The 12500-nt window shown below is 33.6% G+C and overlaps 1 protein-coding gene and 1 long non-coding RNA gene across 8 annotated transcripts in view; one reads left to right on the forward strand and one right to left on the reverse strand.

The window, feature by feature from the left end:
• Nucleotides 1–12500, forward strand: part of LOC137641467 (uncharacterized) — a 267521-nt gene that overhangs the window by 254321 nt on the left and 700 nt on the right. For 4 of the 7 annotated variants that reach the window (XM_068374050.1, XM_068374054.1, XM_068374053.1 and 1 more), the window contains one exon: nt 7785–7969. In XM_068374050.1, coding sequence (XP_068230151.1) covers nt 7785–7830 — 46 coding nt within the window. In that variant the 3' untranslated portion in view covers nt 7831–7969. Of the gene's footprint in view, nt 1–7784 lie in introns of all 7 variants that reach the window. The other 3 variants (XM_068374052.1, XM_068374055.1, XM_068374056.1) reach the window with 1 other exon arrangement.
• LOC137641469 (uncharacterized) overlaps nt 1–12500 on the reverse strand; it is a 150802-nt gene that overhangs the window by 57626 nt on the left and 80676 nt on the right. The window lies entirely within an intron of this gene.

A 12500-nucleotide genomic window follows, 5' to 3' on the forward strand; every position in this document is an offset into this window, starting at 1 on the left:
TCCAGAAATGCTGAATTTCTTTTGTGTATACTTTCACGAAATAAAAGTTTGATTTCCTTCAAGAGGGAAGATTTTATTTCAACGCAATACCTATTCTCATTTTTTTAATGAGGTGCATTTGCACCGACTCCCAGGGGTGCCCTTTTAGCTCGGAAAAGCTTCCTAATACCTGACTGATTAGTATTATCTTGTCCAACCAATCAGCTAGCAGGAAACTTTTCCAAGCTAAAAGGGCACCCATGCGAGTCAGTACAAATGCGCCTCATTAAAAAAAAATTGAGTATAGCTATTTATGATTTTGTGCTATTTTGAGTATACGTACATATGTAATTGTTGCTCATGTGCAACATCAGTGTTATTATCATTCATTCCTGAAAAGCTTTTCACTCCATCGATGTGTTTGTGTTATTTCATTCGAGTTTTATTTCATCATGTCCTGTGAGTGTATAAACTTTTATCTGTATGCAAACGTATGAACTTTTGTTATTGCGTCGATGCGTATATCTTTATTTCAATATCAGTTGTGCACTCGTATAAGAACTTATTTCTTACAGCCTTTATGAAATTGTGTTCTATCATTATAAATGCCTGAGTACATGTATATAGGCTTTTAATCTTACCGCATTATTTTACACATGCATGCGTATGCCTTTCGTTTTTACCATATTTATACCTGTTTGTGTAAACAATTACTCTAACTTTAATTTTAATATTTCTGCTAAAGTTATATACATATGTGTCTATGTATGTATAATACATACATAAACACATACACACATACATATATATATATATTTCAAATAAGCCATATATATTAACACATTAAAGTCTGGATTCTCTTAACAACCTCGGGATCAGAGCCCCAGGCGAAATTACTCAAAGACTATAGTGATTTCGCCTGGGGCTCTGATCCCGAGGTTTTTAAGAGAATCCAGACTTTAATGTGTTAATATATATGGCTCATTTGAAATATGAAAAACACGTTTAAATGTGCAAAAAAATTATCATATATATATATATATATATATATATATATATATATATATATATATATATATATATAAATACACACACACCGTTACACGTTATAATGAATTAACAGCTTACTTTCAAATCGATTTATTTAATGACGGCTGTTAATATACACAACAAGGCCAGTGAAACCACTTATCAATCAACTCCTTTGACTTCATTGTCCCGCTGAGTAGGAAAACTTTCGTTGCGAGTAAATGCGTTAAGACTTATCATTAAAGACTTTATTCAGGGTGTTCAAAAAGTTTCTCCGCAGTATTTTGAACGAAAACCGACTTGTTCGAGGTGTGATAACACTAAGAAAGTAATGAGCCTCGAATGTTCACTGCGGAGAGACTTTATGAACACCCTGTATAATCCTAATCATTATTATTATTACTAACCAACTACAACCTTAGTTGGAAAAGCAGGATGCTATAAGGCCTACGCGTCCCAACAGAGAAAAGGTCCAGTAAAGAAAATATATATGGAAACAGAATAAACTTTTTATGAAAAGTATTAAAAATAAGAAATACTGTATATCAAATAATTATTGATCAGTAATAGCATTAAAATTTGGGCCTTTAATCACGAATTTACAATTGGAATTGACATAAGTATAACTGTTCAACAGAAACGCATATGAAACAAGTTTGAGCTTTTGAACTTCCTCTGAGTCAATCGCCACATTAGAAAGATCATTCCACAATCTGGTCACAACTGAAATCAAACTTCGAGAATTCTGTGTAGTATTGAGACTTATGATGGAAGCGACACTGCTAGAGTTAACCTCCATACCTAGTATTGTGCTACCTACAAGATATTACATTCTTGGAAGACCTAAATCCAAAGGATAGTCAGAATTATAAAAAATCTTGTGCAACATGCATAAAGAACTAACTGAACGACGGTACCTGTGATTAATATGTAGACCACGAATAATGAATTTAATAGACCGCAAGTTTCAATCAAAGTTGAGATGATAGTCAGTAGATAAAGACTAATCTACCCTTAAGATAGATTGATCACCGATAATCTTTAAGAAAAACTTTCTCAATATGCCAATCTTCTATGCAATTGAAGAAGAGACAGACCAAATGTGTTTCTCAAAATGGAATTTGCAATATAGAATAAATCTAGAATTCTAAATGAGGTGTATATAATTAAAGAGACATTGTTGATGATGACGTCAATGAAACACTAAAAATATCGCATGCATACATGCAAGCGTACATACACGCACAGAGGTGCAATACTCAACTATTTTGTTTCTATCGAGAGAGAGAGAGAGAGAGAGAGAGAGAGAGAGAGAGAGAGAGAGAGAGAGAGAGAGAGAGAGAGAGAGAGAGAAATGTCTATTTTACTTAGGATATAAGCAACAATTCAGTCCTCGAAATAATCACCATTTAAACGAGTCAGGGTTTCTCAGCGACCCTTGTAACCCTAAAAAAATTATAATAATTTCTTAAATGCAAAAGAAGCATTTAAGATTTAAGTATGCAAAATCTGCTTTTCAGTATCAAGTTATAATCTACTGAAAGTTAAACTAATGTACATAAAAATGCGTCTGGTTAAGGATCATGTTTTAGTTTCTAAATATTTCAAATATAAAGGCTAACTGCTTATTTCTAAATGAAATTTGTAAAACATACATTAAGAAATCAAGTCTTTCCTATATGTGTTTGGAAAAAAGTTATGGAAATCTCTAAGCGTAGATTCAAGACGAGATCACAATGTCTGAGACCTTTAATTTCTAATCCAACTATAAACTATTTGGTCTAAATATAGTCACTCTAAACCTCATACAACTATGATAACAATCCTCGATTCCTAACCATTGTATTCAAGTATTGCAATCTTCTCTCTCTCTCTCTCTCTCTCTCTCTCTCTCTCTCTCTCTCTCTCTCTCTCTCTCTCTCAACAGGCTATCAATCAATCATCTAAGTAACAGCAACCACTAAACCACTATCTGCTGAAAAAGTCAATCTAAACTATATTTATCAAAATACATCAAAACTTCCAGAATTCGTGACATTAAGTTTCTTTTAACGACCCAAACCTCTTTTAAGGCTGTTATGGCCTACTCGAAGCGTCCCTGCCTGACGCTCGTCTTACTGGGGTTCAAGTTCCACTCAAACTAGATAGTTTCTTTTGTGTCTGTAACCTCATCATCCTTTGGGCTAAGGATGGGGAGGTTTGGGGGAGCCTACAGGTCTACCTGTTGAGTCATCAACAGCCATTGCCTGGCCCTCCCTGATCCTAACTTGTGTGGAGAGGGGGGCTTGGCCGCTGATCGTATGTATATTTTGTCAGTCTCTAGGACATTGTCCTGCTTACTAGGGCAATATCACTGTCCATTGCCTTTGGCATTCATGAATGGCTTTTAAACCTTGCTGATCGTATGTATATTTGGTCAGTCTCTAGGGCATTATCCTGCTTACTAGGAAATGTCACTGTCTCTTGCCTCTGCCATTCATGAGAGGTATTTAAACTTTTATGTGTTTCTCTTGGGATTTTACGATGATATCGTAAGGTGTCCGACTTCCGATTGTTCCAGCAGCTCAGTTGCGGCATCTTTATATCCAGTTTAAACCTAACAGTATTAAATGAAATACGCTATCTATCTTATTTTGGCGTTAAAATACTACTACTGTAGATAAAGCAGACAACGAGAGAGAAAAAATTTCTCCAGAAATAATATTCTTCGATAAACAATCACTCAAAGAAAATATTCAATAAATAAACGAATGAATGAAATTGTCGCGTTTGCTTCAACCACAAATAAATTAATAGATCAAAATACCTGACATACTGGTTTCTTGTCGTCATGGCAACTGGGACATGGATGACTCAAGGTTATTGCAACACTTTCATTCAGGAAACGGAGGAAATACTGAATACTTTTCGCTTCCCTATTCAATGATACGTCTTAGATTCGATGTTGTTATGGTTACGAAAATTAGAATTTGGGTCATAGGGCTCGGAGTTAGGGCCTTGGAGGCCATTCAGAATTTAAGTCTAAAAAGTTGGTGCAGATAGGCCCCGAAGGGGTACAGTAAAGCCAATTTATGATGACTACAGTGCAACGCGTTGAGAGTTGGTAGAAATTTTGTTTGTCGTTTCAATTTCCTCAACCTTATACCTAGGTTTCTCAAGAAAAATGAAATTTTAAAACCTTTGCTTTAGATATAACATCAACAATAATAAGGAATGGATCATCTAAAGGTAGGAGTGGTCTACGAAGCCCCAACATGGTAGTGCTCAGTTATGGGGAAAAAACTCTTTAGACACAAGAACAAAGGAAAAACAATTAAAATAAATAAAAAATGAATAGTAAAATAATGGCCTTTCTAATATATTACACAATAAAATAACATAAGAAACATGTGAGTAATGTTTTAAAGAAGTAATTCGTCATTCAAAAGGGTGCTAAGAAAAAATCATCTCAAATTAAGAACATCAAACAAAACTAATAGCATAGTTTAAATTTTTTTCTTCAAAAGAGAAATTTTTTTGCAATACCCATCCAACTGTTCTGCGTCTTTCCAGTTATATTTTAAACACGCCTTATACAAATACCAGTATACAAGGCAATATGGAATTCTGAATCAGAATGTTAACAAAATATAATGGTTTCCTTTATTAATAGAATCTTTTTTAAAAAATGAAGACATCAGATTTCACCTGGCATAATCCCGATTTAACAGACAAACGACTATATATATATATATATATATATATATATATATATATATATATATATATATATATATATATATATATATATATACTGTATATACAAAATGGAAATAATTGTTGACGAAATAGTCAAATAAATATATCATTAGTAAATTATACAAAATAAATGGAGGTATAGAAACATGGTACACTAAAAAAAGATAGCAGACCTATATCAAAAAGTAAACATTAGTATACATAAGGCAGAAAAGACGAAGGTTTCCTATTCAACAGTGAAGACAATATCACTCTTTTCCACGTACTGGGACATATTGGGGACCTCCACGGAATAACAAATCCAAAAATTAGAAGTGATTATATTTGTGATATAAAACAGTATTGAAAAAAAAAAATGTAAAGTGTAACAGACCTCGGAGCCTGATATCGCCCAGCTTCTGGGAGACCGAGCCAAGTAGATTGCATACAAACACTTTCATTTACGAGTATTACAAGAAGGTCAAAGGATAGGAAATAACCTCAATAAAGGGCTCCTTCCTTAGAGAGAGAGAGAGAGAGAGAGAGAGAGAGAGAGAGAGAGAGAGAGAGAGAGAGAGAGAGAGAGAGAGCTCCGTGGCTAAAGCCATGCTTAAAATAATGCAGATAGTTTTGCAACACTAATGACGAAGAATTTGTGGTGTCAAGCGAAAACGGGTTTAAGAGCAAGTGGCGATAAGGGTCGTAAGACCTTAGCCACAAGATCTCGACTGTTTAGAGGGAAATCCACTTACGGCAATTTTCCAGCATCGAGATGTGGCTTATTTGATTTGGCTCTATTCCACATTCCATAAGATGTGTTTCATATTCGAGCTATTGGTGATGTTTCGTTGTTTATTATATTTCCTTGATTCCCTTCTGGATGATGGGCAAAATAATCTCAGAATTACCGTCAAATCATCCTTTGGATAAAGAAGATTTGGACAATAATAGCTTTTATTTCTCTCTCCCTCTGTTCGAAAATTCATTCAAAGTTTCTACATATATTTTCATATAAAATTACCCAGAGAATGATAATAATAGTTCTCTCTTTCTCTCTCTGTTCGAAAATATATGCACAATAAATTCTAAAAAAGGTTTTTACATATATTTTCTTGTAAACCTTAACTACCCAGTCTTCAAAATACCAAGAAAAAAATAATTATTAACGCCTGGGTACGAGGTTAGGAACTGTCAACGTTAGTGTCGGTGTTTAATTACTTTATCATGAAATATGTGAACGAATCTTCATAAAACGAACCAGAGAAATAATTAATATAATTCATCAATGATAGCAGTGATGATGGTGTCCGCGCTCGTATGAGTGCATCTGAACGTCCTATACTGCAGTTGATTTATATATATATATATATATATATATATATATATATATATATATATATATATATATATATATATATATATATATATATCGATAACAACATGCGATGTCCCAAGCTGTCATCAAGCTTGAGGAAGGGAATAAAGAGTTACAGAGCGTTTTCGTGTTTTTTTCATACAGGTGAAATTTTTTGTCATAACCCATGAACAAATTCAACTTTGATAGCAATAAAAATATATAAAAAAAACAATTTGAAAATAATTGTCTGATGACGTTGTTTACAAGCAGTTCGTCAAATTTGTACAGTTGGCTTAATCAATTCCGGTACACTTCACGGGAAGCTAAGGAGACATTGGACAGCTATACTGTACTATACATTGTAGCAAACATCGCTGTTAAGAAAAAGATAACCTGTTAGCAATCTGTAAAACAAAGTATTTTTTATTAATTTTACGGAGGTCTGTACATGAAAATACTGTTATCCGCCTAGCAACGTTCCGTAAAACTAGTAAAAAAATATATTGATCATCTGTTTACAGGATTAGCGACTGTTGTACTGGCAGCGTTGCTATTTTTTTTATCTATATATAAATTGTACAGCTGTCAGAGATCTCCTTGGCTTCCCGTGACGTGTACCAGAGTTATTGAAGCCAACGGTACATAGTAGCAAGTACCGCCGTGTTTAGCAAAATGGAACCTGTTTACATCACTGTGTGTAAAACAAAGTCGCTGAGCTCGTAAACATGTGATCAAAAAGCATTTTTATTAAATTTACGAAATGCTGTATAGAAACAGTGCACAGCACTTTGTAATATTAACAAAAATGCTTTTAGATTCGTGTTTACAAGGTCAGAGACTTTATAGGCAGCGTTGACAACCGTTTCTCTTTGCTAAACACATCAATATCTGCTACACGTATAGCTGTCAAACGTCTCCTTAGCTTCCCGTGAAGTGTACCGAAATGAATAAAGACAACTGTACATTTGTGGGTTGTCGTTAACCAGCATTACTCAATTTTATTTATCATAAAAGATTCAATTAATATTTCGTTTAACAATACCTTTACAATATAATTTCTCTTTTAAAATCTTTCCAAATTGGTGAAGATTTCGACACCCGTTTAAAGCAGGGCAAATATAATGTTGTAACAAGTAATATAACAAATAGCTTATCTCGAAATATATGAATAAAGATAATTTTTGACAATTTACTTAAGAACATTTAGATTTTTCTCGACTCTTCAAATGAGATTTGGAGGTTCATTTTCTTCCTGGAAGGTAAGAGCTGGAGATACAGGTGAGTGTCAAGTGAAATTATTTAAGGCTGTATTACCTTAGTCCCATCAGGGAGACATGTATTTGTTTTTTCAGTAAAATGCATATTAAGATTACATCAGATGCATGTGAATCTGAACCTTAATATCAAACTTATAATAATACTATATATATATATATACATATATATATATATATATATATATATATATATATATATATATATATATATATATATATATATATATATCATGTTTTCCTTTGTAAAAATTTATTTACCAGTCTCTTAGTTTTACAAAACAACAAAATTGGTATTCCTGTAACATTTTAGGTATCTAAAATTAAGTACACTATTCCTGTCACACTTAGCCATCACACAATATGCTCCATAGATGAAGCTCTCCATGTACTCACTTCCACTTTCACATGCATCATTTCCTTTACAGGAGGAAGCTGCCCTGGCTGCTACCGCTGCCGATGGCGACGGAGTAAAGAGAGGTCCTCAAAACCTAGCCTCGCCGGCCAGCAATCACGCAGAGAGGCTGTTTAGAGGAGGCCCTTGGTACGCACAGATGGGCCGAGTCTTCTCTGCCATTGTGTCGCGCATCTGTCCTTGCCGGTGCCCAACCAAGCCATGAAACCTGGCCCCGACTCTCTCCCTTCGCGACGCGACGAAGGCTAGCGCTGGGGAGTGGGTCTAAAGGGCTGCTCTCAGGAAGCGCATCAACCTTCCCACCGGAACACCCACCAGCTTAAGCGAATGCTCCTTTGCAGATGATTGCATATGCAAGTCAGTCTACGACAGCCGAGCATACTGTAGTCGGTGCACTCCCTGATGTACAATCAACGGGAGTAGGCACTTGGTGGCATTTACTTGGCAAGGGAAAGCAGGGCGTGAGAAACCAGGAGATATACCAACTCTTGAGATACCTTTGCCAAGGCCAACATTTCAGACTGGACTAAGCTTCAGGACAACGGAGTGAAAGTCGTTTGAATCCACGATATAGGTGCTGGCAACAGGTAAAGAAGAACTGAACTATCAGTTATCTCTATCTTATGAAGAGAGAATCCAAATGCATTTCTTTCACATATCACACTCGCTGTCCTACCGTGTGGCAGTCTTCAACAAGAGAAGACGCCTTTTATCCACTGCTGAGAAATTCATGCCTTCCTTCCTGCCTAAAGCTTTATTCTTCAGTCTTGAACATTTGACTCAGAATAGACAGTGCTAATAAACACAATAGCTAATATGTTATGGAGAAAAATTCAATGACTGGAGACACGTGGAAAGAGGTGAATTTGAAAAAGGGAGATAATTCACCAACCCCTTAAACCATAAAAAGTAAATGTAAGTAGATTCAGTGTGTTCTTCACGTGTAGCAAACAAAAGCTGGGTCGTTTGCTTCAGAGCAGTCATGGAGATCGGTGTTTCACATAACTATAATATATATAAAAAGCTAAAAAAATCTATCAGCTGTAACGTGTCCTTACTCAGATGTTTTATATTTTCAACACTGAACTGCAATGGATGTTTTAGTTATGTTTAGAGTTTTAGGGAAAAAACAAGAACAATGTAAAAGTAGAAGTCTCTCTGTGAGTTCTATCTCTAAAAGTAGACGCAAAAGTTGTAACTTCTACGTTAAACGTAAAAAAAAAAGCCGTTGTCACTCCTGCACTAAAAGTAGTAGCCTCTCAGCTACCCTTTTATTTTCAAGTTAAGCAGCTATTCAATGAGCTACTTATAAAGTGTAATTAATCTAAACTAAAATCTTTTCTCATTTTTACTGCTTACAATGGAAATTTCATTACTACTTCTTTTAAAATATCCGCGTTGCCGACTAAAGAGCTGGTGACTGGGTGATTCTACTCTTTTACCGCAGAAGAAAATATGTAGTTCCTTCAAATGACTCAAGAGGGCTCTGTGAAAATTCTCGCTCTGAAAGTGGGTGTGTCTCTCTCTGTGTGACTTCCATCATGTTCTCTTAGGTATTTACAATGATCTTAGGTCTTAAATGGTAACATATATATAAATATATATATACATAAATGAAGTCCATTTAGACTTCAGTATAATAACTGATGTGTATGTGATTTACAACTATGTTGTCTCTTCCAGTTCGACCACCGATGGTCATAACTCTAAAAACTAAAAACATTTTATTTGCATTGCGCTCTCTCTGAATTACGAACAAGGTTATATACACAAACACACACTACAACACGTATTTTCATTCTCTCTTAATTATAAACATACAGTTAGTCAACAAAATCACGCACTGTAATATCTAAAAAGTCATTTACATATACGCGTACAAACGCACACTTTCTGTTGTCTCGTGTTCTATTTGAAATATGATGAAAGTTATATACTCGATCTAATTTAATTGCTTACTTTAAAGACCATCAATAATTCAACACACGTTATCCACTTTCTAAAAATATAAATAATAACGGAAATCTGAAGGCCCGGCGAAACACAAGGAAAAAACATAAACCGTAAAATATCGTTTGAAAGAAATATCAAAGGATTCAATATTACTTACGTAAATAGAGCAAGATTAAAATAAGTAAAAACACTAATTCTTAAGCAAATTATGAAATGTTACATGTAGAGATACGTATCATTTATTCGAGTTTGAACTTTGTGGCAAAGCTTTGATGCAAAATGTAAACTGTTCTGAAAATATTTTGATGAAATATTTTTATAATTTTAACATTTTTGTATAACTGAAGAAAAAATACCATAATTATGGACATTTCAAATAATCTATATTGAAATGAGAGTGAAATTTCAAAGCAAATCTTAAACAGAAAAAAATAAATTATTCTAATTTATCTATTTTCAGCAAATTCTTGAGGAAGGGGGAAGTCTTTTTAATATTTTCAATGCCAAATATATATTGCTGGTTCCAAACCATAATTAATTACCTGTATAAAATACTGAGACATATTTCAATGAATTAACATATTTCAAGGATGTGATTATAAGAGTACATATCAAAACCGTGAGGTGAAAAAAAAATGGATCAGAATTAAATAATCAACCTAATTCTAAGACCATTTATAACATTTAACATTTAACATATAACATTTATAAAATTTTCGCTTAACTTCAGATTCTAAAGACACAACCAGAAATAATGATTTTGATTAAATAAAACTTAACTAGTTCACGAAACTTTCAACTGGGCCACAAGGCACCAGAAGAGTTGGAAGACCCAGACCTACATGGCTGCGAAGTATGAAGAGTGAAATAGGAGATGATGAATGGAGAGGTATTAATTTAAAAGCTCAAGATAGAGACGACTGGTGAAATCTAATTGAGGCACTTTGCGTCAATAGGAGTAGGAGGAAGTGATGCTGATGATGAAACTAGAAATATTTAACATCTGTTACCCATAACGGACAGAAAGGGAACTTACATATATATTTCAAAACCTATTTATTTCAACAACAATACAAAGCTAATTATAACCTCATTGAATATAAAATCCTAGAAAAATTAATAACTGCTTAAAAAAGCTAACAAATATACAAGCACAGGTTTCCTGAAAATGATATACAAAGTTTCATGTAACCTCTACCTTTTTATAAGGTCATAAATAAGGAACTAAATCAAACTCTTGTGATATTACAAAACGGATATGCAAAAGAAAAAAAAAATCATATATTCAAAACAATCAATATTGCGGACATAACATAAACAATGCAGAAATAAACACAAGCGTTTGGCACATTGTTACGAAAGTGAATAACATGAAAAAAGGTGAGAGGGAAATAAAAAATAAATTCTAAATCATAATCATCATCATCTCCTTCTACGCCTATTGATGTACAGGGCCTCCAAAGAGGATTCATTTGTTAGATTCATCAAAGGATAGCCAGTTCCTTGTGATGCACAGTGCCTATCTAACTAAGGCAAGTGACCTCTTCCGGTCCATACTAATTCCAGTAAGATCAACCGCTAGGAAAAATAGTGAGAATAGTAGAGACCACTATTTTGCCTAATACTTTTCGTACTCAATTTTACTATTTATTTGCCGCTATTTGAAAACCGTTGCAATAACCAAAATTTTGCTTTTCTCAACGCGTAATTAAAAGCAAATTGGATACCCGAGAATGCACTCCTTTCTCTCTTCGAAAAGGGCAGGCAAGACATAAACATTTATTTTCTTTCGGGCATAAGTAACATTCAAGTAAGCGTTCTGAAAACATACAGAATACGTGATATTGCAAATAAGGACAAATTGACTTCTCAGGAAGTGGCTCTTGACATAAAGTAAATAAAAAGCATAAATAAAAACAGATAATCGTAGGATAGAGTTTTTTCATGAAGTAGAACACCGACTAATGTTATATCACAATTAAAACTCATCGGGAAGCCTTAATGGCAATTGCAATAGAGTAAACAGTATAATTATTTGCTTTGGATTTTGTCTTCTTTTTGCTTAACTTGATAAGAAAGGAAGAATTGCTTTAATAATCTAGATTCATTTACGCTGAGAAAACAGAAATGGATCAGATTTACAACACAAAGATAAAATGTAACACAAATAAGGAAAATTCGTCTCTGGCTGTTGGTATCATCTTATTAGAGTTCGTCTTCAAAATCTTTCTTTTGAGAATAAAATAATTTTTTAAGCAATGAAAAATAGATCAAATATTGAGCAGATCTTCGGTAGCATAATTTCTATAAGAGCCAATGACGTCAGCCAAGGTCATTGTAGGTAATAATAATAATAATAATAATAATAATAATAATAATAATAATAATATCCACTAAATAAGGAAAGAATAATAACAATACTTTAGTCATAAAATCAATTAATATTTCATTTAGTGAAAGAAAAAAATCATATACTAGAAATAAAGTCGGCTACCATGAACCGTATATGATATTCCCTTAGGTTTTCTAGCAAATAACAATACCCGTTTCGTAATTTAACGTCATTTTTCAAGATACTGAGAGTTGAAAGGAAAAGAACGATTGAAAACATGAATCAAGCCTTTTAATAAATTCATATATACCTTATAAGACACTAGGAAAAAAAACTCGAGTAATTTCTTGTGGAGAATTTGCTGTATTGATGAGATACATAAAATGTGTAAACAAAAAATCATCCATGACGTCATATAGAAACATGCCAATAAACAGTACAAGT

This window comes from Palaemon carinicauda, chromosome 5 (genome assembly GCF_036898095.1).
Source record: "Palaemon carinicauda isolate YSFRI2023 chromosome 5, ASM3689809v2, whole genome shotgun sequence".
Classification (NCBI taxonomy): domain Eukaryota; kingdom Metazoa; phylum Arthropoda; class Malacostraca; order Decapoda; family Palaemonidae; genus Palaemon; species Palaemon carinicauda.